The sequence below is a fragment of the Heteronotia binoei genome, chromosome 3, assembly GCF_032191835.1.
Source record: "Heteronotia binoei isolate CCM8104 ecotype False Entrance Well chromosome 3, APGP_CSIRO_Hbin_v1, whole genome shotgun sequence".
NCBI lineage: Eukaryota > Metazoa > Chordata > Lepidosauria > Squamata > Gekkonidae > Heteronotia > Heteronotia binoei.
This window is the reverse complement of record NC_083225.1, coordinates 110985820-111013040: the sequence shown is the minus strand read 5'-3', so window position 1 is coordinate 111013040 and position 27221 is coordinate 110985820. Positions and strand designations below refer to the sequence as shown.

Below are 27221 nucleotides of genomic sequence, written 5' to 3'. Positions count from 1 at the left end.
TGATGTGTATTATCTCTTGTTTTAAGATTGCTCCCACATCTGACAATGATTTTGGGCGATATAACTGCACGGCCACAAACCGAATAGGAACACGGTATCAAGAATATATACTTGATTTAGCTGGTAAGTCTATATATTTCTTCTTTTACAATTTAATAAATATGTCTTGCTGCACAAATTTAATGTTCATGTTAACTTACAAATAAGAAAAGTGTAGTAGAAATAAGGCCAATTACTCATATAAAGCATATAAATCAAATAACTAGGATTAGTACACACAAAATCACAGTTCCAGCAAAAAACAGCACTGTTATCTATGCTGTGCTTTAAGTTGAAAATATTAGGAAAATAAACTTTTGCTTTAGTTCTAGTAATAAGCATTGCATGTTACTAGAATGTCTATACATAGAGAAAATCCCAATGAGATAATCTTTATAATTTGTTGCAGCCAAAGGGGAAAAAAGTAGCATCTTAAAGTCTTACAGGTTTACTGTTGCATAAACTTTCATGGGCTGGAACCTAGTATCAGCTGAATTAAGCTGAACCCCTTGTATGTAGAAAGTGATATATGCAATTTGTGCTCATAAAGTCTGTTTGACTGAATTCTTTGGTGTTTTATCAGCTTGGTCCTTGACAGTTACTCATTATGTTTGTGCATTTTGCTTCAACCCTTCTGAAGTATTAGAACAAAGTTTGCCACTTGTCAAAACATCAGGGGTGTACCTGCTCAAATATTTTGCTGAGTTCTAATTAACTATAATGCCAATTAACAAGATGGGATTTCTTTGCCTTGGGTAGCAAAATTATTTTCATTAATACTATGCCTGCCCATAGAACCAGCACTTACTCCAATTTAAAATATAGATAAGGTTTATTTACAAAAAAAAAAAGTAAAAAAACATGTAAGGTACAAAGGAACACGCAAAATAACAAACCTCTCTAAACTACTTTCACCAACACTTGTTTTCAGCCATCTCCTGGCTCAAGGTTGCAATAAAGATAGCAGTAACTCAGCAGTACTGTGTACAGTCAGCTTGGTGGAAGTTCTCAAAGAATTAAAGGAAAACCTCCCTTCAAAGCATTGAGATCCACAGCCTTCCAACATCATCCACTGGCAGAGTGTCAAGCTTCTCCCTGAGCTACTGGATCTCTTTTCTTCTTGCTTCTGCATGAATAGATGATGGTCCTTGAATGGTATTGACTGGGCTTCCTTTCTACAAAGCTGGCTGTCATTTCCTTAATTAAATAACCTATCACTGTGCCTAGCTAATCAAACAATTGATCTAAGGTGATCTAGATCTTGAACTGTCAAAGTTAGATGGCCAACTGTCAGATAGTTAACTTGACAGCTCCCAGGTGAACACAGTTAACAGGTGAATGGTATACAGGGCTGTTTTTACTTACAGTGTCCTGGATATGCATCCAAAAAACACAAACCAAGGGTGTTACTTTTTACAGAATTAAAGTCCAGGGTACAAACACATACAATCAGTATGATGGAAGGTCAATTTATTGACAATACTGGACTCAAACTTGGTTCTGCTGCTTCAGACCAATATAGCTACTCACCTGAATGTACCTTCTAAATTATTACATGGGAGGTTTTGCAATAGTCCATATTTGGATTGTATTTGTCCTTGAAGCCTGGGTAAAATCAACACTTTATCTTATAAAATACTGGAATATTCCTTTTATACTGTTTTTAGGAATTGATGGATTTTACCTCTTTTACCACGTTTATCATTCAATAATTCTCAAAGGGACGTTAATTCTCTGTCTGATGCAGACAGTGATCCGAATATAACCTTATCAATGCTAAAATCTTGTCTATCATATTTTCCTTAGAAACTAATTTAAAAGGTAAAAGGGAGGGAGGAAATATATACAGAGGGAAAGAAAATGTAAATGTGAATGGTAGAGTTAAAAAGTTACAACAGAAAGGGCATGATCTGATAATTATACTTGCCTTTTGCAGCAATATTTCTCAAATTAAATCTCTAGCATATTATAGCCTTTTAACTGCATGGTTCATATTTCCTTTCCTTTCCTTCAGTCTACATATATTTGTGTACTGGGGTTTCATTTCATGCATCTAATAAGGTGGGACCTATCCTGAGGAAGCTTATACTACAGTAAATTTATTAGTCTTAATTGCTGGAGCAGAATTTCTCATTATTACTTTGTAACTTTCGATCAAATTGGCATATTACTTTGTAACTTTCGATCAAATTGGCATTTCCAGAGTAGAATTGTATCAGAAGGTGTAGACTGGTAATAAGAAAACTAGTATGCACAAACCACAATAAGGCACAATGATCAGTACATAATTTACAAAACTATATGGAACAGGAATGCTGACAAGCCATACAGACAGAAGATCAGAACATTCTTCATTGCTGTTTTTCAGTAATTAGTTTATAAAATGGGGGTTCTCATTTGGTATAAAACGGAAACAGCATTGATTTATTCCAGCAAAGGATGTGAATCAGAGGAACTGATTTCACCACAAAGCCAGGCCGTTGCGAGGTGATGACTATGTTCCTTTCTGTCTGGCTTCATTTGCTGTAATTGTTCTTCAGTTCTTAAGGGTTGATTATGCTGACTAAATGTCACTATGTCTCCTTCATAAGTAATTAACATTTTCTTCATAAGTTCTGTGAGTATGACCATTAATACATTATGTAAAATAGCAGTGTCAAAAGAATGACGCATTTTTGTTGTTGTTTTAGGGCATTTTTGTATGAGGGAATAACTTTAATAACAAACAAATAGTAAACAAATCTTTCACCATCACAAATATATACTGATGGTGGTTTATACGAAATGTTGCAAGATGAAGATGCTAATATTAATTTTAAGAACACACTATCATAGTATGACCAGACATGCAATACATTTAGCATTTATTCTGTACAACATCAGATACTAGAAAATATATAAAAACTAGAAATAAGGCTTTTGTGGAAGGAAATACAAATGGGCCCTAGAAAGAGGCTCTGGGTGAGTGCCCCCCACCATTGCTGTCTTCCCACCCAAGTGGAGGCATTCACTCCCCATGAACCTTAATGTCTTCTCACCCACTTAAGGCAGCCATTTTCTGTAAGGGGATTGATCAGCTTTCCATCTCCTCCCCTCTCTCTGCAGCCTCTACCTAGAAAAAGTACAGTCTTTCTCCACAGTGTTGGCCAAAGCAGCTTACATCATTCTCCTTTCCCCTTTTGGACTTCACAACAACCCTGTGAGGTAGGTTAGGCTGAAAGTCTATGACTGGTCCAAAATCACGGTGTGGACCAAAGCAGAAGGGAAGTGATCTCAGCAGGGCATAATGACACAGAGCCCACCCTGCAAAGCTGCCATTTTCTCCAGGGGAACTGATCTCTGCCCTCTGGAGAGCAGTTGTAATTCTGAGTGATCTCCAGCACTCAGCTGGAGACTAGCAACAATGGTTCCCCAGGAGGAAATGGCTTGTTTGAAGGGTGGGGTCTATGGTACTGTACCTTTATGAGGTTCCACCCCTCCTCAAAGCTCACCCTCTCCAGGCTCCACCCCCCAAATTTCCAGGAATTTCCCAACCTGGAGTTAGCAGTAGCAAGCAGCCATTTGAGGGATTGCCAGCCTTCAGGTGGGGCCTGAAGATCTGGGATCACAACTGAACTGCAGACAACAGATCTCGTTCCTCCTGGAGAAAGTGACTGCTTTGGAGTGTGGACTCTGTGGCATTATATTTAGTTGAGGCCTCTCCCCTTCCCAAATTCAAGCTTCCATATACTCCATTACAAAATCTCCAGGAATTTCCCACCAACCTGGAACTGGCAGCCTTAGTTGGGACTGAGCCCAGTGAGTTCTCTTTCAAAGGCCAAAAGATGCTTGGAAAGGGCCTTCCTTCCCTACTTTTTGCTGAGAGAACCAAGCTTGGTTGCCTTCTACTGGCAGATGCAAGAAAGCCAGATTGGGCCATTTCCATTAAGGAATTGTTTTCTATGATGATGATGATACATCCCTGGAAACCTTGTTGTAGCCCACTCATTTTATCTGCTGATCAAAATGCTAAAAACACAGCTGAAGTCATTTTCTGCTAGTAACCACAGTTCTAACTTGGAATAAGTTATTGAATAGTTGAATTTGAGGTAAATGGTATAATTCTTCCCTAGCCCCAAAGTTTCTCACATCCTTACTGACCTGTGTGAATTCTAACCAAGAATTGGGAGTAGTGTCAACAGGCCAGGGAGGACTCGGGGATGGGGAGGACCTTGGGTGTGCCATCAGTAACAGTGTAATATAATTTCTGAAAAAACAGGAAGTGACATCACACCTCTTTAGGAATTGGTGGAAACTCTATGGTAAAAAGATGTTTCTGCATTCTCACTAATCTCTACAAACCATAGAGTTTGGAGTGATTCCTAGAGACAACTGACATCACTTTTGATTATTTTCCCCAGAAATAATGTCAGGCTTTCAGCTAAAAAAACATTTTTTTAATTATTATTCTCCCACTGTCTCTCAGAGTGGTGGAGAAAAAGAGGAGCTGGTGGAAGGGAATCCCCGACTGGGAGGCTAGCAACCCTAGCAAGGAGTTATCACTGTCCTGAAATTAACTGGCTTGTATTTTTCTATACTGCATATTTGCAGTAACACTAGAGGTGGCAGCATTTAAACATTACATCACTTTTTCTGCCTTCAGACTAAGAATACGTGGATGGTTTATATATTGTGCATGAAATAAGTAATGAAGCCCAGTTTGTATTGTATGCCTCCTTTAAATATTGAAGTAACATACACATTTCAAAAAATGCAGATAATTTGCTGAACAAATCTTGTTGATGCTTAACTTATTGATACATGTTGGCAGAGCTCTTTTTCTAGCAGGAGCTCATCTGCATATCAAGGCATGCCCCCTGATAACCAATCCTCCTGGAGCTTATAGTAGGCCCTGTACTAACAGCCCTCTAAGCTCTTGGAGGATTGGCTACATCAGCGGGCCGTGGCCTAATATGCAGAGGAGCTTCTACGAGAAAAAGAGCTCTGCATGTTGGTTTCCTTTAGGATTGTTAAGGATCTTCAGGGAATTATTCCATTTAGAGTGCTTTCACACCACTTTGTTCTCTACTTTGAACTCACATGGAGAAAAGAAGCTGAACTATATAATCTACATAGTGTTGAATTTCTTATTCTGAGAAAGCATTTTCCAGATAATGTTTGGTCACTTGCATGATGAAGTCAATTGAATTCATCATCATGCGACTTGAAAAACATGGTACAAAATTCGTGGAACAATTGAAGATTCAGATAATAACTATCATAATAAACCAGTGCAAAGATGGATAACTGCTCTTGGCTCTTCCTCACTTAGCCTCTGATGACTGATAGCCTTATTGTGCAGCTGTTGTGGCAAATGCAGAACTTAGATGGTTCTGGATTCTCACTATGTGCTTCAAACGTTTGCTGTAAGCAGTTGTGTGACTCAAACAGGAACATATCACAGCCCATTTATGCTTACACTCATGTCCTTCCATCAATGCACATGATTTTATTTCATGTCATTGTCTATGAGTTATTGTCTTCCTGCCTTTTCTTTTATAATCTGCCTATGTTCACAGAATCAATATTGCTGTCAGATGGCCATCTAGCCTCTGTTTGAAAACCTCTAAAAAAGGAGAGCCCACCACCTCCCGAAGAAGCCTGCTCCCCACTAACTGTCAGGAAGTTCTTCCTCATGTATAACCAAAAACTTTTGATTTAATTTCAACCTCTTGGTTCTGGTCCAACCTTCCAGGGCAACAGAAAACAACTCTATACCATCCTCTATATGACAGCCCTTCATATACTTGAAGATGGTTATATCACCTCTCAATTGTTTCCTTTCTAGGCTAAACATACCCAGCTACTTCAATCTTTCCTTGTTGGACTTGGTCTGCAGACTCCTCTCCATCTTTGTTGCCCTTCTCTGTACACATTCCAGTTTGCCTATATCCTTCTTAAATTGTGGTGCCCAAAACTGAACACAATACTCTAGCTGAGGTTTAACTAAACAAGAGTATAGTGATAACATCACTTTGTGTGATCTGGACACTTTATCTGTTGATACAGCCCAAAATTGCATTTGTCTTTTTAAAAGAAGAAGAAGAGAAGAGATTAGATTTATACCCTGCCCTTCACTCAGAGTCTTAAAGTGGTTTACAATCTCCTTTTTCTTCCCCTCCCCACAACAGACACCCTGTGAATTACAATACTGTGTGCAGCCTTATCAAAAGCCTTACTGAAATTAAGATAAACAATGTCTACAGCATTCCTCTGATCCAGCAAGGCAGTAACTTTCTTGAAAAAAGAGATAGTCTGACATGACTTGTTCTTGAGAAACCCATGCTGGCTCTTGGTAATCACAGGCATCCTTTCTAAATGTTCCAGGATTGACTGTTTGATTATTTGTTCTAAAACCTTTCCAGGTATAGATGTCAAGCTGAAAGGTCAGTAGTTACCCAGTTCCTCCTTTCCCCCATTCTTGAAGATAGGGCCAACATTTACCCATCTCCAATCTTCTGGAACCTCACCTGTTCTCCAAGAATTCTCAAAAATAACGGCCAGCGGCTCAAAAATTGCATCTACAAGTTCTTTTAGTATCCTTGGATGCAATTCATCTGGCCCTGAGGACTTAGATTAATTTAAATAAACTAGTTGCTTATGTACTACCCCTCTGCTGATCCTAGGCTGCAACACCCTTCCCTCATCATGTGTTCTATTTTTGCCATGCTGAGCACCATTTTCCTCACAAGAGAAGACTGAGAAAAATTAGGAATCATGTAGTTCTGCCCTCTCTTAATAACTTGTTACAATTTAATTTTCCTGTCCCCACAATGGGCCTACCATGTCCTTGCTCTTTTTTCTTACTTTGTCCATCAGAAAATAACCTTTTTGTTGTTGTTGTCTTTAGCATCTCTTGTTAGCCAACGTTCAAACTCAGCTTTACCTTTTCTAACTCTCTCTCTCTCTGTGTGTTTATTTGTTATATATTTGTTCATATTTTTGGTTTATATTTATGGTTATTTGTTTATGTTCATCCTTGGTTATAAGGCCCTCCTTATAACCTTCTTTAATTCTCAGGTTCTCAGAAAGCTGTGTATGGAACCACCTTGGCTTCTTTAGGCTCCTCCCATTTCTCCTCATAGGAATAATTTGTGATTGCGCCTTCAGTATTTCTCTTTTAATAAACTTCCACCCCTCTTCAACTCCCTTCTGCTTAAGAATTTCTGACCATGCAGTTCTACCCAGCATAACTAAGTTTGTCAAAATGTGCTTTCTGAAGTGCAACATATATGTCTGACTACATACAACTTTTCCCTTCCCTGAGACTGTAAGTTCCAAAATTACATGGTCACTACTATCCAGGGCATCCACTACTTTCACCTCATTAACCAATTCTTCCTTATTGGTGAAAGTCAAATCCAAGATAGTGCAAGGGGGAGTTATGATTTGGGGAAGGGGTTGGCTGCATCTGGGAAGGGATGTGATTTGGTGTGTCCATGGTTGGTATCCTGTGCTATTCACGGACTTGTAGGTGAGATCACAGCTGCAGGGGCATGTGCTTTACCTATGGGTTACATCATGATTTTTGCTGGTATAACTTTCTGCTATGGCAGAGTGGAGATTCGAACCTGGTCTCTCACATCCTAGTCTGACACTCTAACCACTTTACCACACTGGTGTTATGTCTTCTTTTGATGACAGAACTATGAGAAGTCCAATGGCAGATGTGAACATCACCCACAGCTCAATATTTGTTTAAATCATAGCAATTGTAGCCAAAGAGTAAACCAGCTTTTAAAAACATCTTGCCACAGGTACCAGTGGTGCAGTGTAGAATGAAAAATGGAGAGACAGTACAGCACATCTCACAATTTCTAGAAATGGCAATTAATGCCATTTTCTAAAGCTCTATTAATAAAATGTCAGCAAAACCAACAATAATTCAAGGAACACTATAAACATATTGTGGGATGAAACTTTTGGGCCACAGCATATTGTATCAGATGTAATCATAAAACTTGGGTATTGATTGCCAAGCAGATGATGCATTTTAAAATGCAATTGGTATAATCATATTCTCCCATATTATGTGAATATGTAAATGAAGAGAAAATGATAACCAAATGGAGTGGCAGAGAATGTGATAAACTGTCTTTTCATTCAGCTACAAGATACAAGATTTTCCATGGAATGTGGAGGGACAATATGGCATGCAGACTCTAGTGCAGTCCCAGAAGCATTGTTGTTGGGAATTGTTACCATGGGCCAATTCATGGTTCATTTTGAACTGGTTCATACCATGCCCAAACTGGAAAACAAACCACCTTTCTTCCTTGGTCATTCATTTGGTTTGTTTTCTCAGAAAGCCTGGCACTGATTCAATCAATTCCTAGGCAATGCTGGGGGTGGACTTCTGGGAACCCTAGAAACACCCATAGGAATTTTTCTGTAGATTGATTGGCAGCTCTGGGAACCAATCACAGAGCTCCCATTCTGCTCTATGGGAGCAGACATCCTGACTCCGCTGCTTCCACTTCAGAACACAAAGAGAGACATTAATTTTGAGAGGTGAAGTTGAGTTTTCCTGGGGGCACCTGCTTTAGAAAGCTATAACGCAGGCATTTTAAATCCAATCTTCTCCAAACTTGGTGGGTGGAAGAGAGCCTGCTGAAGACTCCTGGTGAGTTTAACACCTCCCAAACCAATGAACCTCCATTTGGTTTGGGCAACCATACAAACCATGACATTAAATGAACCACGAATCAACACAAACCACCATTTTCCCATTCCATGCCCATATCTAATTGTTACATTTAGCATAGAAATAAGAACAGAAGTAATATTGCTTGACTAAGAAGATGGTAGAGGAGAGCATACAATGAAGTTTGCTAACTGAAGTGAAATAGGTGAAACTATTTAAATATTTTATCACTGTTGCATTGCCAACGAAATATAATTCTTTGTTCCTGCAGTGTAATTTTGTCTCAACTCAAAATATTGGAGCTCTGTTGCATTTACATATTTTCTATAGTTCACCCACTTTCCCTATTATTTTTTCTCACCATAGTATTATTGATGTATTCTTAAATAGTATATTGTTTAGTTATTGATTTATAATTATGTTATCTCTTCTGTAGATGTACCGTCTAGTCCACATGGAGTGACAATTATAGAAGTATCACAGACAACTGCTGAAATCTCTTTCAACAGACCAGATTCACATGGAGGTGTTCCCATTCATCATTATCAAGTGGACGTAAAAGAAGTCACTTCAGAAACGTGGAAAGTTGTGCTTTCCCATGGAGATCAGAGTGAGTCTGCAAAGAGAAAATGCAGATGATTAATGGGATAAATGTGAAACAAGGGTTAAGTGTTTAAGTATTTATTTACTATTGTAAATTATTTTGGAAGTACATTTCCTAAAGTGGACTAAACTATTTTAGGAGATATCCACTACTATAAAATAACTTTGTATATGCTTGTACAAGTTCCACAGATATAACTTTTTTTTTATTCTCATGGGCAATATTGTCTTAGATTCGGACTTTCAGAGAAATCAATAACCTAAAGTATTCTTTTCAAAATTATGGCTAGCCATATTTGTAGTGTGCAAGCATCAACACACATAGCACATCATAGCCAAAGAAAATATAAAGAAAGGAATGTTACAATCCAGTGAAGTTTCTTACTAATACAATATAATCCATGAAGAAGAAAATCTGAAGCTGTTAGGGAACTGTGCACTATCGTCTTTAGCTATGGGCCATCTTAAAGGTATAATTACAATGAGTTTAAAGGGTATCCTGTCAAGATGTTGATTATCAATGGGAAACATTTTGAAGCTGACGTCCATCCTCCTTTATAATACTGCATTCCTTCAGGGAAGATTGTGCAAGATAATGAATTAAAAACATAGCAGACTTCATACCCCATGATGCATATATGCAATATTTCCCTGGAGGAAAAGGAAGCAGAAAAAATAATTTGAAGATGAAGAAATGTACAGTAAGTTAAGCTTATCGTGATTGCATTATTATCTGTTTCTCTTCTCTGCATTTGTATTTCATATGACTATGTATCTATTTCTTGTGTGGCCCCCATTTGCTGATATCAAAAACCATGGGTTGAAGCCACACTTACCTAAAACATATGCTTCTGCAAACTTTGGGGGCAGGTTTAGAGAAAATTCTGATATCTTTTTAAAAATGGGGGTTAAATTCCCCCCCATCAGCTGTTTTTGAAGATGTTCATGAAATCATAGAGTTGGAAGGGATCTCCAGGGTCATCTAGTCCAACCTCCTGCACAATACATGAAATTCACAAATACCTCCCCCCTAAATTCACAGGATCTGCATTGCTGTCAGATAGACATCCAGCCTCTGTTTAAAAATCTCCATGGAAGGGCTGCCTTCGCACCAGGCAGTCAAGTCACCATACAGTCAGTTTGTGGTTTTGCCACCCAGTCTACTTGCCTAAGGATCAAATCACCAACTACTAAGAGCCTCCCTCCCTCCCTGCTCAGGGATGGTTCCTTGGCGTGAAAGGATACCCATTCGACTACTGAAGAAGAGGTCTTTTCTGAGGGCACATTCCCCTTATCCTCAGCACAGAAAGAAGGGTTTAGGTAGACAGATAAGAGAGGCGGAGAAATAGAGGAGGTAGGTTGACAGAGAAGGGGAGGAGAAGATTGATGGAGAAGGAATGGGGCAAAAGAGAGAGAGGGTAGGTTTACAGATAAGGAAAGAGGGAGGAATAGCATTGGATAGATTGACAGAGAAGGGAAGGGGGAAGAAAGAGGGGGAAGTTTCTTAGAGAAAAGGGGAGAGGGAAGGAAGTAAAGGAAGAGGAGAGATGAACTTTCCTCACACATGTTGTGCAAGTCCCCACTTGTAAGGTACTAATAATAATATAATTCCATAACTGAATACACTTAATGAATTAAAAACATAGCAGACTTCATACCCCATGATGCATATATGCAATATTTCCCTGTATTCTATTCTATTATGTATTCTATTAATAAAGGTAGAGATAGTCCACTATGTAAGAATCAAGTTATTTCTGACCCATAGGGTGATGTCACATCATGACATTTTCACATCATGTCACATCATGACTTTTTTGTTATCTGCCCTTTACCGAAAATAAGCTGGGTATTAATTCTACCAACCTCAGAAGGCTAAGTCAACCTTGAGCCAGGTACCTGAACCCAGCTTCTATATATATATCCCTAACCAGAAAATGCTGGTTCAGTTCACGAACAGAACTGGACCGGTTCCCGGACCAGTTCGTAACCCGAACCACAGCTTGGTTTACGAACCAGTGTTTGAACTGGTTCGGTTTTTAAAAAGCCCCACACAGGGCATCAAGGCTCCAAAATGGCAGGTTGTCTCTAGATCACTCTCTTCAATGTAACCACCAGTCAGTCAGTCAGTTTATTGCGGCTCTAAGCCAATCGACAGCAACAACACAACTCATCAATAACAGTACAACACAACACCAAGTTGAAATATAACATAACAATATAAAACTTGTACATCCATCAAAGTGGTAATAAAATTAGCTGACGTAGGCAACACTTAACTAAAAGCATCTTCTTTCAAATACAGACAGCATTAAATTTCTTCCTGTCAAGGTCGGTAACATATAGAAACTTAGCAAGATCCAAAGAAAGTTGATCACTCCCATCCCCTAAGAGGAAGTAAATGGTTTGGGCCTGATTTAAAGATTCAGCTAGCATTAGATGGTTCCGCAAAAGTCTGTACCTTGCCTCTGTATGGAAAAGACAGTTCAGAATAAGGTGGGAAACCGTATCGACCTCCTCCAGGCCGCACGGACAGATCCTGTCTTCTAACGGGATCTTGTGGAAACGGCCCCTCAGTACTGCTGTGTCCAGAATGTTCAGGCGTGCCAAGGACAGCATCCGCCTGATCTTAATTGGCTGTATCTTTTCTAGATACCTGGCACATTTAAGGTCACTTGTAAAAAGGGTTGGGATGTACATCCCCCCAACTTTGGCCAGAGATTGTTTTAACTCCAATTCCAGTAATCGGTCTCTGATAATTTCTTTTGCCCCGTTCTTGAACATGAGGGCTAGGGAATCAATATTCAGATCACATTCCTCTAATTGGAATTTAATTTCCTCAACCAATTGCTGACAAATGAGTCGTAGTTTACATAACATCTGTGTTGTCTGTCTTTTTAACAATTAATCCACCTCTTGTATCCCTATTGGGCTAGGAAAAACAACTTTTTATGACCCAAAAATGAATGTCTCAAACCTATTCTTATTGAGAGTTACCCACCCAACTATCCAAGATAAAAACATTTCAGGAAACCCTTCTTACTAAAAAAGAAATTTATCTCCTGAGTTATTGATTAACTTGTAGAATTACCCATATCTATAACAAACATAGAAACTAATATCATTATCTATTAAAAACAAAATCAGCAATTTGTCAGGAAATTATGTTATCTGCCTTCTTAAAAATTAAGCTAAAATAACTATCTTTACATAAAATTCTTTTCAAAAACTTTTTAGCCTTTTAACTTTTAAATCCGTATTGTTTTAAACAAAACAACTTATTATAGCCCAAAAACAAACAAAAAGAAAAGAAAAGAAAAGTAGTCTCATTTAGCCTTCTAATTTCACATATCAGAATTTCTTACATATTCCACGTCCAGCTATGGACTGAGAAAAATCTAGTGCAGTTCAATAGTAAATAAATACTAGTCCAGTGCAGTTCACGTAGCCTCGGCTGTATATGTTCCCGTTTTGGGAGTCCCAACAACAGCCTGGCCGCCGCATTCTGCACTAGCTGCAGTCTCTGAGTCCGGCACAGAGGTAGCCCCAAGTAGAGGGCATTACAGTAGTCCAATCTTGAGGTGACCGTTGCGTGGATCACTGTTGCGAGGTCCCGGCGCTCAAGGAAAGGGGCCAATTGCCTTGCCCGCTTCAGATGGAAGAATGTTGACTTGGCAGTGGCTGCTATCTGGTCCTCCATCGATAATGAAGGCTCCAGTAAAACACCCAGGCTCTTTACCTGATGCGCTGCTTTCAATGGCGCACCATCAAAGACCGGGAGAGCTATTTCCCTTCCCAGGGCGCCGCGACCCACGCAAAGGACCTCTGTCTTCGCTGGGTTCAGCTTCAGCCCACTCAGCCTGAGCCATGTCGCAACAGCCTGTAAGGGCCGGTCGAGATTCCCTGGTGCGGGGTCGGGCCAGCCGTCCATTAGTAGATAGAGCTGGGTGTCATCTGCATATTGATGGCAACCCAGCCCAAACCGCCGGGCAATCTGGGCGAGGGGGCGCATATAGATGTTGGACAACATCGGGGAGAGTACTGCTCCCTGGGGCACCCCACAATCCAGTGTACGCCTCCGGGACCGTTCACTCCCGATAGCCACCCTCTGTCCCCGACCCAGGAGAAAGGAGGAAAGCCATTGCAAGGCCGACCCCTCAACCCCAAAGTCGGCGAGGCGGCGCGTCAGTAGCCGATGGTCAACTGTATCAAATGCAGCCAACAGATCTAACAGCATCAGCACCGCAGCGCCGCCTCGATCCAGTTGCCGTTGGAGGTCATCTACCAAGGCGACCAACACCGTCTCCGTCCCATGGCCCGGCCGGAAACCAGACTGACATGGGTCTAGGACAGAAGCGTCATCCAGAAGCCTCTGAAGCTGCGACACCACGGCCCTCTCAATAATTTTACCTAAAAACGGTAAGTTAGACACCGGCCGGTAGTTCGCCAATTTGGCCGGGTCTGCTGTAGCTTTTTTCAAGAGAGGGCGGACCAAGGCCTCTTTCAGAGGTGTTGGAAACTGCCCCTCTGAGAGGGACCTGTTTATGATGTCCCGTAAAGGACAACTAAGCTCCCCCTGGCAAGATTTAATCAGCCAAGAGGGGCAAGGGTCCAGATCGCATGTTGTCGGGCGAGCAGCAGAAAGGATTCTGTCAACTTCCTCCAGGCTGAGCGGGTCGAAGTGATCCAGCACTATACCCGAAGACAGGCACGGTGCCTCAGTTTCACTCACTGTATCCAAAGTGGTAGGCAGGTCTTGGCGGAGCAACGAGATTTTATCTGCAAAGTATTTCGCAAATGCCTCACAGCCTATTCTGATTCTCTAACGTTTGGTTTGCCTTGTGGCAGCGTTATAAGATCCCCAATTACTCTAAATAATTGTGCTGGGCGCGAGTTTGCAGATGCAATCTTGGTTGCAAAGTAATCTTTCTTTGCAGCCTTGACTGCCATCTCATAAGACTTCATAAACGTTCTGTAGGATGTTCTCGTTGCTTCGTCCCGAGTATGCCTCCACTGCCTCTCTAGTCGTCTGAGCCCTTGTTTCAGCCAGCGCAACTCCAAGGTATACCATGGAGCCAGCTTCATACGAGGGCGTAGAGGACGCCGAGGTGCAATTTCGTCGATAGCCCTGGACAACTGGCCCTGCCAGATCTCCACCAGGTCATCGAGGGAATTGCCAGTGGGCCAGGGATCCCTCAGGGCCGTTTGGAACCGTTCCGGGTCCATCAAGCCCCGAGGGCGAGCCAAAATAGGCTCTCTGCCCATACAGGGTTGGGGCAGCGTCCCCATACGGGCCTTAAGGGCCAGGTGATCCGACCATGGTACCGCTTCTACGGCGATATCGTTCACCAAAATCCCGGACGCAAAGATCAGGTCTAATGTGTGGCCGGCCTGGTGTGTGGGAGTCGTGACAAATTGAGAGAGTCCTAGTGTCGTCCATGGACGACACTAGGTCCATCGCCTGAGTGGAGGCCGTGTCGTCGGCATGGACATTGAAGTCGCCCAAGACCATAAGCCTCGGGTACTCCAACGCCCAGCCCGCCACTGCCTCCAATAGTGATGGTAAGGCGTTAGCTGGTGCGTTAGGCGGACGGTACACCAGCCCAACTGCCAACCCCTCTCCAACATCCCACATCAGACCGGCGCATTCAATCCCATCAATCTTTGGGTCCGGGAGAGCCCGAAAGGAGTAATCCTCCCGTATGAGTAACGCTACGCCTCCCCCCCCGCCCGCTGATCCGTGATTGGTGAAAGACCGAGTATCCCGGGGGGGGGAAATCTGGGAGAGAGCTACTGTCTCCCCGTCCCTCACCCAGGTCTCGGTCACGCAAGCCAGGTCCATATTCTGCCGTAGCAGAAACTCCCTAAGAGTTGCGGTCTTATTATTTATGGACCTGGCGTTACATAACACCAATGACAGAGGCGGGCATTTCCTCTTGGTCCCACTACCTGCCACCATTGGGATGGGAAGTAGACTGGAAGGTGGCCGAGCACTGTTTTGTCTCCGTCTCCTTCCATTATATTTCTGTCTATTCCCACTGTCATATCTTCCCCTCCCCAGGAGCACTGGAATCCCCTGGCCGAGCATCTGCAGCAACCCAAGATAAAGTCACCGGCATCACTCCCCCGATTTGTCTCCACCTGCAATTTCAATTACCCTCCTCACCAGCCCTTCCGATTCCGGCTTATAACCCACTACTTGTATCTTGAATTAATTAATTTAGTTAGCCCTCCCAATCCACCTTACAGTCAATTAGTTTAAATTTCTATAAATTCATTGGTTCCTAAACTTATTAATAAATAATCCCTCCCACCCCATCCTAATTAATAAGTTAAGAATTTTTTTCTTGATATTAATTTATTCACTAATTGATTGATAAAATGATCAATAATTAATTAACAGTAATAATAGTTAATTCTATTAGTGAGCTAGCCTTCATTCATCTGTGGGGTGTGAGTCCGGATAGTCTGTTGGGTAATTATTGCACACTGCCCATAGATGTTCTTCATTGGTAACATTTGTGAAATTAGTCCCGGTGATGGTCTCGGTGGTGTTAAAGTGCAGGTGCCGGTGGTATCAAGATGTTAAAATAGTCCCACTGATGTTAAAGTGCAAGTGCAGGTGGTAGTCACCTCGGGTTTGATTCAGCCGCTCGGACATCTATAGCCTGGCAATCTGGGAGGGGGGGTAGGGGAGGGTAGGGGAGGCAAGGTCCTTCTTGCGATCTCTTGGCCCGTCCGGCCGCGTTGCCTCAGGTCTTCTCTAACTCAGCACACAACCTGGGCTCCCCTGAGCCCCGTATAGGGCTTCTCTAATTGGGGATACCCAGGCTGCTGAGTCAGCCGTGTTATTCAGCGCTTGTAAAAGGAAGGAGGATGGGTGGATCGGTGAGCGCGAGATGACAAGAAAAAAGGGGGGGGGAGCAGGGCGGGGTCACAGGCACCCACCGAGCCCTCGTCCCAAAGTTCACTCGCCTCTCGTCTCTCCTCGGCTCCTCCGCTCCCAGAGCTCCCCAGAGCGCCGGACTCATGGCATCCACGACCTTGGTCATGCTACATTCATGGCTGTGCATGCGCCCGCTCCAAGTGTGGTTCATACGAATGTTCAGTCTGTCCAGGCACCTCCAATCCCACAAACTCACCATACCACCATGCCTCCTGCACTCCCTGACATGGTGGGAGTCAAACCACAACCTGGGACGGGGAGCCCCTTTCAAGCTTCAGATTCCCTCCAAGACCATCACGACAGATGTCTCCCTATGGGGATGGGGAGCCCACCTAGCAGGGATCTGCATAGGGGGCCCTTGGGAGCCACACCTCCTACGGTGTCACATAAACTTTCTAGAGCTGCTAGCTATTCAGTATGCCCTCCACTCCTTCCAGCATCTGATTCAAGGCCTGGTGATCTCTGTGCTGACGGACAACCCTTTACTACCTCAACAAACAAGGAGGTACAGTCTCCCTCCGGTTATGCAAACTGGCCATGGACATATGGGAGGACTGTCTGATATGGCAGGTTCATCCGATTGCTTCTCATCTCCCGGGTATACAGAATGTGACAGCAGACTCCCTTAGCAGAGGAGGGACGTCTTTTCACGAATGGGATTTGAATTGGCTATACCTAAAACCCCTCTTTCAGAAATGGGGGTACCTGGACATAGATGTTTTCACCACCAGGGAAAGCAAGAAATGTCTGGCATTCTGCTGCAGAGGGGGTGGGGACCCTCTAGTGCTCGAGGATGGGCTCCTTTACCCCTGGTGCCATAGACATCTTTACATGTTCCCTCCAATACCTTTAGTGACCAAGGCCCTGCACAAGATAATGGAGAAACAACCAGTGGGCATCCTGACCACCTTGTGGTGGCCATGGCAACATTGGTTCCCAGCACTGCTTCGTCTCTCCAACCAATTGTGGCATCAATTCCCACCAGACCTCCTGCTGGCGCACGGGGGCATGGCACTCCACCACAACATACCCCAGTTGAAGTTAACTGCATGGTGACTGCCCTGACTTAGCTGTCTGACAGGATACAACATGTCCTGCTCAGTAGTCACCGACCATCCACCAGGAAGTCCTACATGGCAAAGTGGGAGGCCTTTGTCTGTTATTACACATGCTGGGGAGCCCATGCGCCTCAGTTGGACCTCACCCTAGTCTTTGGTTTCCTGTTCTCCCTCACAGACAGAGGGCTGAGTCATTCATCCCTCTGAGTGTATCTTGCAACTATCTCAGCAGCACATGCAGAGGTGGACGATTTCTCTGTATTTAATAATAATAATACTTTTTATTTATATCCCGCCCTCCCCGCAAAGCAGGCTCAGGGCGGCTCACAACACATAAGTACAATGTACAGTAAAACCATATTTACGCACTCGTCCACTAAATGGTTCCTTAAGGGCTTACTCACCTTTTCCCTCCATCTCGCACACTGCCACCAGCATGGGATTTACCCCTTGTGTTGTCCAAACTAACAGCCGAGACCCTTTGAACCCATGGCTATGTGCTCACACCAACTCCTGGCGTGGAAGACAGCCTTCCTAATTGCAATTACGTCCTCACGTTGTGTAGGGGAACTTTGGGCATTACATTGTGACCCCCCCATCTCACCTTCACCCCGGACAGGGTGAGCCTGGCCCCTGATCTGAACTTCTTACCGAAAGCCATTTCGGGGTTCCATTTATCAGCGGACATTGTTCTACCCACCTTTTTTCCTGCTCCCTCCTCAGACGAGGAAAGGAGGTTGCATACTTTGGACGTTAGGTGAGCCCTGATCTTCTACCTCCACAGGACATAGGAGTTTCGCCGTTCTCCCTCTCTCTTTGTTTCATACGCAACCCAGACCAGAAGGACTAGAATTTCCACACAGCGGCTATCTAAATGGATTATAGAAACCATTAAGTTAAGTTACCTATTAGCAAAGAAGCCGCTCCTGCAGTTTGTTCATGCGCACTCCATGAGGACACCTGCAGAGTTGCCACCTGGGCCTCACCGTACAAATTCATGAGACATTATGCCCTAGACATCCGTCCCTCTCTGGTGGGCTGGGCAGTCTTGGAGGCAGTTCACTTGTGAGAACCACCAGCACCCTCCTTCCAGGTAAGATGTACGCTGCTTGCTATTCTCCCATCAGTATGAAGCACAGAGACCACGAAGAAGATAAACAGGTTGCTTACCTGTAACTTATGATCTTCAAGTGGTCATCTGTGCATTTACACAACCCGCCCTCCTTCCCCACTGCTGTCGGTCCTTCAGGGGTCACAGTGGTCAGAAGGAACTGGTGGGATCCTCGCGCCCATTCCAGTGGGCATGTGCGGTGGAGCCCGCATGCATGACCACTGGAGAGGGTGTGAAAATCCTTCTAGAATTAGCTTTAAAGTACCAATCGGAACCTGTGCAGGCACACTATATCCCATCGGTCCATCTGTATCCCATCGGTCCATCTGTATATCCACAGATGACCACTCGAAGATCATCAGTTACAGGTAAGTAACCTGTTTTTGTTTTTTTTAATAGACCAGCAACCCTGAGTCAGGACCTCGTTCAACATCACCCCCCATCCTTGCAGGCTGGCATCTGTGAAGATTTCTTTGATAACGGGAACATTAAAAACCTTGCCTTGTAGAAGATTGTCCATTGCTGTCCACCAAAGAAGACTGTGCTTTACTTTTGAAGGAACTAATAAGGACATCTCCCTGCACTCCATAATAATATGATTGAAGAAATTTCTGTAGATATCTGGAGTTAAGGCATGTCCACTGGACAGTATCCAAACAAGATATAAAAAGATCCATCACTTTGGCTAGGGACAATAGGGAGGGGTGAGTGCTCTGGATGACTGGAGTCACAGCATCTCAAACCTTCTTGGCCTTGGACAAAAGAAGAAACAATGAACCGCTGGTCGATAATTACTCCCAAATGTTGATCCTCTGGATTGGTACGAGTGAACTGTTGGAGTGGTTCACCAAAAACACATGCTCCTGGAAGCAACTTAAGGTGACTTTGGTGTCCTGAATGAACTTGGACCGAATGGCTGATCAGGGGATCGTCCAAATACAGATGGACGTGGATGCCCTGGTTCCTTAGAGATACAACAGGATTTATCAGAATAGTGGAGAAGACTCTGGGAGGCATGGAGAGACCAAAGTGAAGCTCTGCACTGAAAGTGTCTGTTAGCCACTGCAAATCAAGGGAACTACTGTTGAGCTAGGTGTAGAGGAATGTGTAGATAGGTCTCTGTCAAGCCTACTGATGCCATTAAGTCACCTGACTGAAGTGTCTCTGTTATAGACCTCAGGGTTTCCATGTGAAAGTGATGGAGTTTGAGGAATTTTTTGAGGAATTTGAGATCCAAGATTGACCTCCAATCTCCGTTCTTTTTCGGACATACAAATAGGATTGAGTAGACTCCTTGACCGCATTCGTAGAAAGGAACTGGTTCTATGGCTTGGATGTCGATGAGATACTGTATGACATGATTGAAGATTGCACATTTGAGAGGGTTTTTGACCAATGGGGACTTTATAGAATCATAGAGTTGGAAGAGACCTCCAGGGTCATGTAGTCCAACCCCCTGCACGATACAGGAAACTCACAAATACCTCCCCCTAAATTTACAGGATCTTCATTGCTGTCAGATGACCATCTAGCCTCTGTTTAAAAACCTTCAAGGAAGGAGAGCCCACCACCTCCCGAGAAAGCCTGTTCCACTGAGGAACCGCTCTTAATGGTCAGGAAGTTCTTCCTGATGTTGAGCCGGAAACTCTTTTGATTTAATTTCAATCCATTGGTTCTGGTCCTACCTTCTGGGGCCACAGAAAACAATTCTGCACCATCCTCAATATGACAGCCCTTCAAATACTTGAAGATGGTGATCATATCACCTCTCAGCCGTCTCCTCTCCAGGCTAAATATGCCCAGCTCTTTCATCCTTTCCTCATAGGACTTGATCTCCAGACCCCTCACCATCTTCATCACCCTCCCCTGGACCCATTCCAGCTTGTCTATATCCTTCTTAAAATGTAGTGCCCAAAACAGAACACAATACTCCAGGGGAGGTCTTACCAGAGCAGAGTAAAGCGATACCATCACATCACATGATCTGGACACTGTACTTCTGTTGATACAGCCCAAAATTGCATTTACCATTTTAGCCAACACATCACACTGTTGACATGTTCAGCGTATGGTCCAGTAAGATCCCTAAATCCTTTTCGCACATACTACTGCTAAGACAGGTCTCCCCCATCCTATAACCATGCATTGGATTTTTCCTACCTAAATGCAGAACTTTACATTTATCCTTGTTAAAATTCATTTTATTGGGTTTAGTCCAGTTTTCCAGCCTGTCAAGGTCATCCTGTATCCTGTTTCTATCTTCTACTGCATTTGCAACCCCTCCCAATTTAGTATCATCTGCAAATTTAATAAGCATTCCCTCTATTCCTTCAGCCAAATCATTTATAAAGATGTTGAACAATACAGGCCCCAGGACAGATCCTTGAGGCACTCCACTTGTCACTCCTCTCCAAGAGGATGAGGAACCATTCACAAGCACTCTTTGGGTACCATCTGTCAACCAGTTACAGATCCACCTAACGGTAGCAGGATCCAAACTACATTTTACCAACTTGTGAACAAGGATAGTATGTGGAACCTTATCAAAAGGCTTACTGAAATCAAAATAAACAATGTCTGTAGCATTCCCCTGACCCAGCAAAGTAGTCACTTTCTCAAAAAAAGAGATCAGGTTAGTCTGACATGACTTGTTCTTGAGAAACACATGCTGGCTCTTAGTAATCACAGGGATCCTTTCTAAATGTTCCAGGACTGACTAACTGATGATTTGTTCTAAAACGTTTCCAGGTATAGATGTCAATCTGATGGGTTGGTAGTTACCTGGATCCTCCTTTTTTCCTGTTTTGAAGATGGGGACAACATTCGCCCGCCTCCAATCTTCCGGCACCTCACAAATAATAGCCAGAAGCTGTAGAAATCTTTCCGGTGGTAGAGTGCAAAATTTGATCTGTAGCCCTGGGATATCATGACCAGAATCCAAATATCCTCTTGAAATGCCTCCCAGGTTGTACAGAAGTAAGACAGACAGACCCCCACCAGAAGAATAACATAGTCAGTCATGTTTGATCTTGGCATCAGTTCAATAAGCCTTAGTGAAGTGTTGCTTGGTGAATCTGAGACCAGTGGAGCCTTTTCTGTAGTTTTTTTGATGTCTCCCAGTTGGCCTTCTTGGTATCTGAACGAAACCTTGATAGTGTGTGCTGGGTACGAAAGGACTAGGTAATTTGCTTGTTAGATTGTTTGATGCGTCTGGGCATGGCCTTCTTCTTATCTTGAGTTTCCATTAAAATGTTGTCTAAGGTGTTACCGAACAAGTGATTCCCCTGAAAAGAATAAGCATATCTGCAGGTCAGGCCCTGAGCCAAAGCAGCTGTCTGGCAACAGTATGAGATACCATAGTTTTGGAAGCAAACGTCAAAATATCCAAAGTAGCATCAGCAGAGAAGAAGGCTGCCTTAAGAATGCAACTGGCTCCATCTAAAAGGCGACAATTATTCTCAGGTAACAGCTGAATTAATTTGCATATCCAGACAATGGATCCTTGAGAAGAAATGGAAACAGTGGCAGCAGCTCTGACCATCATAGCTATGGCTTCATATAACCTCTTCAGTACTACCTCTACGTTCTTCTCCAAGGCATCACGAATTTTACCATGACCGTCTTCAGAGAGTAAGCCTGAAGACTGGAGCTCTGCCACCGGAGCATCTACAGGGGGTACCTGAAACAACTCATTAGCATCATGAGGCAAGGCATATAATTTTTTAACTAGGGGTGAGAACTGTCTGCATGCAGCTGGCTTGTCCCATTCTACGCATAGCTGGCATTCAAAATACTCAGGGAAGGGAAAACCCTTATCAATCACTACTTTAGAAGAAAAAAATTCTGAATTCCCTGTAAATTTGGATTTAAACTTATGTCTGGCCTTTCTATATTCATCATCATCCTCAGAAGAGATTTGTGATTTTCTAGGGCTGCTATTGACTTAGCCAGTAAAAATTTGTAGTCCTCAGGGTTGTTTTTTTTTAAAAAAAAATCTACTGGACTGTTCTGGAACATTGACTTTCTCAGTCTCTTAACCTGAAAGAAATTCACCCTCCTCATTTCCATCCTGTTCAGAGTCAGAGGAAGCTGTCTCATCCCCTGATTTCCTAGGTCTTTTCCTGTGAATGGAGGCTTTTTGGACTGCCTTTGTGGGCCATGAGGGACAGGACTGGAAAGAGGTAAACAGAGGACGACTGGGGCCCTGATCAGTAATGTCTAGGCTAGAGTACAGGGCAAAGAATTACTCTTGCATAGCCTGCTTTGATTTGTTCATAAGCCCAGCAGAGTGAATGACTTTCCCATAATTGGGTACATTACCACTGTATGGATGGACTCTGTTGTGACTGCAGCCCTGTTTGTCATTTCCAGCTTCTCCCAAGAGCTCTCTAGACAGCATGAGGATTTTGGAGCTCAGTTCTGCACCTCCAAAATGGCCACTGGCAACATCTAAGGCCCTCAAAGGGCCAGCAGTATCTTCAATAAAACGGCGCCTCTTTGTAGTCTTCTCTGCTGCTGTTGCGCTGGTGCCAGAAATGTTGGGGTGGATGGCACAATAAAACCATGAAAATTTGTTAGCCCTGCCTGAAAAAGTTGCTACATCTGCTGAGAAACCTTCGGAGCGCTCCTGCACTGCCATTAGGCAAAAAGGAAAAAAGATGGGAGCTGTTATGTCTTGAAACAGAAGCGGATGTACCGCATGGCGATCGCTACAGAGGCGACCCCACGGGTCCCCGGATGTAGCTCGCCAGATGCCCCGCCCATCAAGATCTGTAGCGGGAAGTTTGACTGACCAGGATTGGACTGGTCAGACTGGGGGGCAGTTCCGGGTAATGTATATAAGCGGGGCCCGGCCCACGTGTTCGCTGTCTTGTAATGTACTACCGAATAAAGCATCTTGTCTTCAAGCCGTCTCGCAACTCAGTACATTACAGTGGCGACAAGGATGGGATTCTAGCCAGGTAACTCCCGAAGAGGACCTTCGCGGAGCTGGCCGGAGACGAAGAAGGCACAACGTCCAGGGAGATGGAAGCACTGGCTGCCGCAGCCACCATGAAAACTGTGCCCACGTGGCTGGCCTAAGCTGCGACCGGCTGGTTTCATACTACGGGACTTCCAAAAGAACCCCGTACAGATCCTGGGGTGGGCCACGGTGAGGGTGGAGTTTAAGAGTTTTAGGGGGAAACTGAATATACTGGTGGTCAAACACCAGCTCACCACACTGCTGGGCCTGGCCTGGTTTCATCCGTTGGAAATTCAGATCGTGGGGGTGCAGCAGCTGGGGGCGCAAGGGTTTGAGCATGTGTGCAGGGAATTTCCAGAGGTGTTTGATGGGGCCCTAAGGTGCTACAAGGGTCCTCCCATAACCTTACCCCTCGACCCCCGCGTGCGGCCAATACGGCTAAAGCCCAGGCGGGTTCCGTTCACTCTGAAGCCCAAAATCGAAGCAGAGCTGGACCGCCTCACAGCCCAGGGAGTGCTAGAACCGGTTTCCTACGCCACATGGGAAACCCCGATAGTAACCCCGGTGAAGCTGAATGGGAATGTGCGCATTTGTGCTGACTACAAGTGCACCATAAACAAGGCACTACAAGATAACCCCTACCTCGTCCCAGTAGTCAGTCACGTTTTGGCAGCAATAGCGGGGTCGAAAATTTTTGGGAAGCTGAACTTGGCCCAGGCATACCAGCAGCTTCCGGTGGACGCCGAGACGGCTGAAGCCCAGACCATAGTGACCCACAGGGGGGCTTTCAGGGTGCAGCGGTTACAATTTGGGGTAAGTGTGGCTCCGGGGGTCTTTCAGAGCCTGATGGATTCTCTCCTCAAAGGGATCCCCGGGGTGCAACCATTTTTCAACGACGTTCTGATCACTGCACCAGACGCGGAGGAGTTCACCAACCGGCTGCTAGAGGTCCTCCGCAGGTTCCAGGAGGCCGGACTGAAAGTCAAGCGGAAAAATGTTCCCTCAGGGTGCCGAGGGTGGAGTTCTTGGGGTTTGCGGTGGACACTGCAGGGATCCACCCGACGGCCAACAAAACCAAGGCCATTGTGGAGGCCCCGGCCCCCACGTGCAGGGCGGAGCTACAAAGTTTCTTGGGGTTATTAAATTTTTACCATTCATTCTTGCCCCACAAAGCGGCCTTAGCAGAACCCCTCCATAGGCTCTTAGATAAAAACGCCCTGTGGGTCTGGGGAAAGAAGCAGGCAGCTGCTTTTCAGGCAGTCAAGGAGCTCCTCGTATCCAATAATGTGCTCCACCATTTTGATGAAGCCCTGCCGGTGGTTTTAGCATGCGATGCGTCACCATATGGGGTGGGCGCCGTCCTGGGTCACCAACTCCCAGACGGGAGGGAGGTCCCGATAGCATATTACTCCAGAACCCTGACCCCTGTGGAGCGCCAACTCCCGGACGGGAGGGAGGTCCCGATAGCATATTACCCCAGAACCCTGACCCCAGATTGATAAGGAGGCCTTGGCAATCGTGGCAGGGGTGCATACGTTTAATGACTACCTGTATGGTAGACGTTTTACGATCGCCACGGATCACAAGCCACTCCTGGGACTCCTCGCCCCTGACCGCCAGACGCCACAGATTCTGTCGCAGCGCGTCCTGCGTTGGAATCAGTTCCTGAACTCTTACTCATATGCCCTGGTCCACCGCCCGGGCAAGGCGATGGGTCATGCGGACGCCCCCAGTCGCCTTCCGCTGCCCACCATGGATCCTGCCCCAGCCCCAGCCCACCATGTGATGCTCATTGAAACACTACCAGAGAGACCCCTACACGCTGCCAAGGTAGGGGGCGGGACAAAATACTCACGCAGATTCTTGACTGGGTGGGGAGGGGATGGCCCGAGGGCAAACAGGCCGAAGAATTCAGGGCATTCACATCTCGCAGGGAAGAACTCTCCTCGCACAAGGGGTGTCTTGTGCACAAGGGGAAGCAGGGTGGTAGTTCCCCCCCCCATTGCAGAAACAAGTGCTGGAGGCCCTACACGAAACACATCCCGGGATTGTACGGATGAAGGCCCTAGCACGCAGTTATGTATGGTGGCCGGGGATGGACGAGATAGAGGGGTGGGTTCGACGGTGCCAAGCCTGCCAGGAGCCCCGGTCTGAACCGCCCAGTACCCCGGTCCACCACTGGGAAGCCCATAGGAGGCCGTGATCTAGGTTACATATTGACTTTGCGGGGCCATTTCAGGGCCAAACATTCTTCATTCTGGTGGACACTTACACTAAGTGGTTGGGAGTTATCTCCGTAGCCTCCACCTCAACAGTGGCAGCGGTCCGAGCGTTGCGCAGGGTCCTTTGCACACATGGGATTCCTGACACCATCGTCTTGGATAATGGGACCGCGTTCACCTCCCGGGAATTCCAGGAGTTCTTGCAGAAATACTTAATAAAACACATACGGTCTGCCCCCTTCCATCCTGCCAGCAACGGCCAAGCAGAGCGGATGGTACTCACCACTAAAGAGGCCTTGGGACACATAGTACAGGGGGACTGGGACCACCGCCTGGCCGCCTTCCTATTTGACAATAGAATCACCCCCAACCCAGTCACAGGGGTGAGCCCAGCAGAGTTGTTAATGGGAAGGAAGCTGATCCCAAGGTTGGACCGGCTGCATCCTGATCAGGCCACTAATTTCCGCAGCTCTCCAGAAATCAGGGAAGCGGCTAGGGGGTTCTTTCTGGGGGATCCGATATACGCAAGGAACTACGCTAGCGGCCCCGAGTGGGTAGCGGGGCGGGTGCTGTGTGTGACGGGGTCCCTCCACTACGACGTCTCAATGGAGGGGGGCCAAATCCTGCAGAGGCATATAGATCAGATGCGCCGCCGCACCTTGCCAGAAGAGCCAGCTGCAGTACAGAATAAGGAGGAACCAGTGGTCGCACCCATGCTGAGAGCTACCCCACTGACCGCTCCGACCATTCAGGCGGAAGAGCCGCACCGGGGCGAGGGCGACCCCCCAAGAGTAGGGACACCAGAAGAGCAGCAGGGCACAGACAACCATAGGCCAGTGCTACTCCCATGCGGGGAAACCACCGCCCCATCCGCCACGGCCCCGGCAACCCTGGTGACCGCTCCTACCCCACAAGTAACCCCAAGGAGGTCGACCAGGGAATGCAAGGCCCCCACTTACTTGCAAGACTGTGTGTCCTGAACTAGGGGAGAGGAGCGTTATGTCTTGAAACATAAGCGGATGTACCGCATGGCGATTGCTACAGAGGCGACCCCACAGGTCCCTGGATGTAGCTCGCCAGACGCCCCGCCCATCAAGATCTGTGGCGGGAAGTTTGACTGACCAGGATTGGACTGGTCAGACTGGGGGGCAGTTCCGGGTAATGTATATAAGCGGGGCCCGGCCCACGTGTTCGCTTTCTTGTAATGTACCACCGAATAAAGCATGTTGGCTTCAACCCGTCTCGCAACTCAGTACATTACAGGAGCACTCTAAACCATCATTCTGGTGCCGTTTCAGAAAGGGAAGGGAGGACAGATGCGACACAGAAGAGAAGGGACAAGTTATAATATACCTAGCATCCTGATTGGCCAGTTCTTCCAGTCTTCAAGATCCTGGTTTGCAAGGAGTGCCTGTCTCAAGCTCAGGCAACAAAAACCCAGCGAGTTTCAATATCTGACAGCAAGAACCTTTGCTCTTCCCTGTACCATGGTCCTGATCATAATTGGGCTCACACTGTTTACACAAGAGTTTTGAACAGGACTTTCAGCTGCAGTATGGTTGAATGTCCCCATGATGAACACTTGTTAAAAATAAT

The 27221-nt window shown here is 45.2% G+C and overlaps 1 protein-coding gene across 4 annotated transcripts in view; it reads left to right on the top strand.

Annotated features, from left to right (window-relative positions):
- The window catches only part of NCAM2 (neural cell adhesion molecule 2), a 525500-nt gene that overhangs the window by 380008 nt on the left and 118271 nt on the right, over nucleotides 1-27221 (top strand). For all 4 annotated transcript variants that reach the window (XM_060234386.1, XM_060234385.1, XM_060234388.1 and 1 more), the window contains exons 11-12: nucleotides 27-123; nucleotides 9159-9332. In XM_060234386.1, coding sequence (XP_060090369.1) covers nucleotides 27-123; nucleotides 9159-9332 — 271 coding nt within the window. The remainder of the gene's footprint in view (nucleotides 1-26; nucleotides 124-9158; nucleotides 9333-27221) is intronic.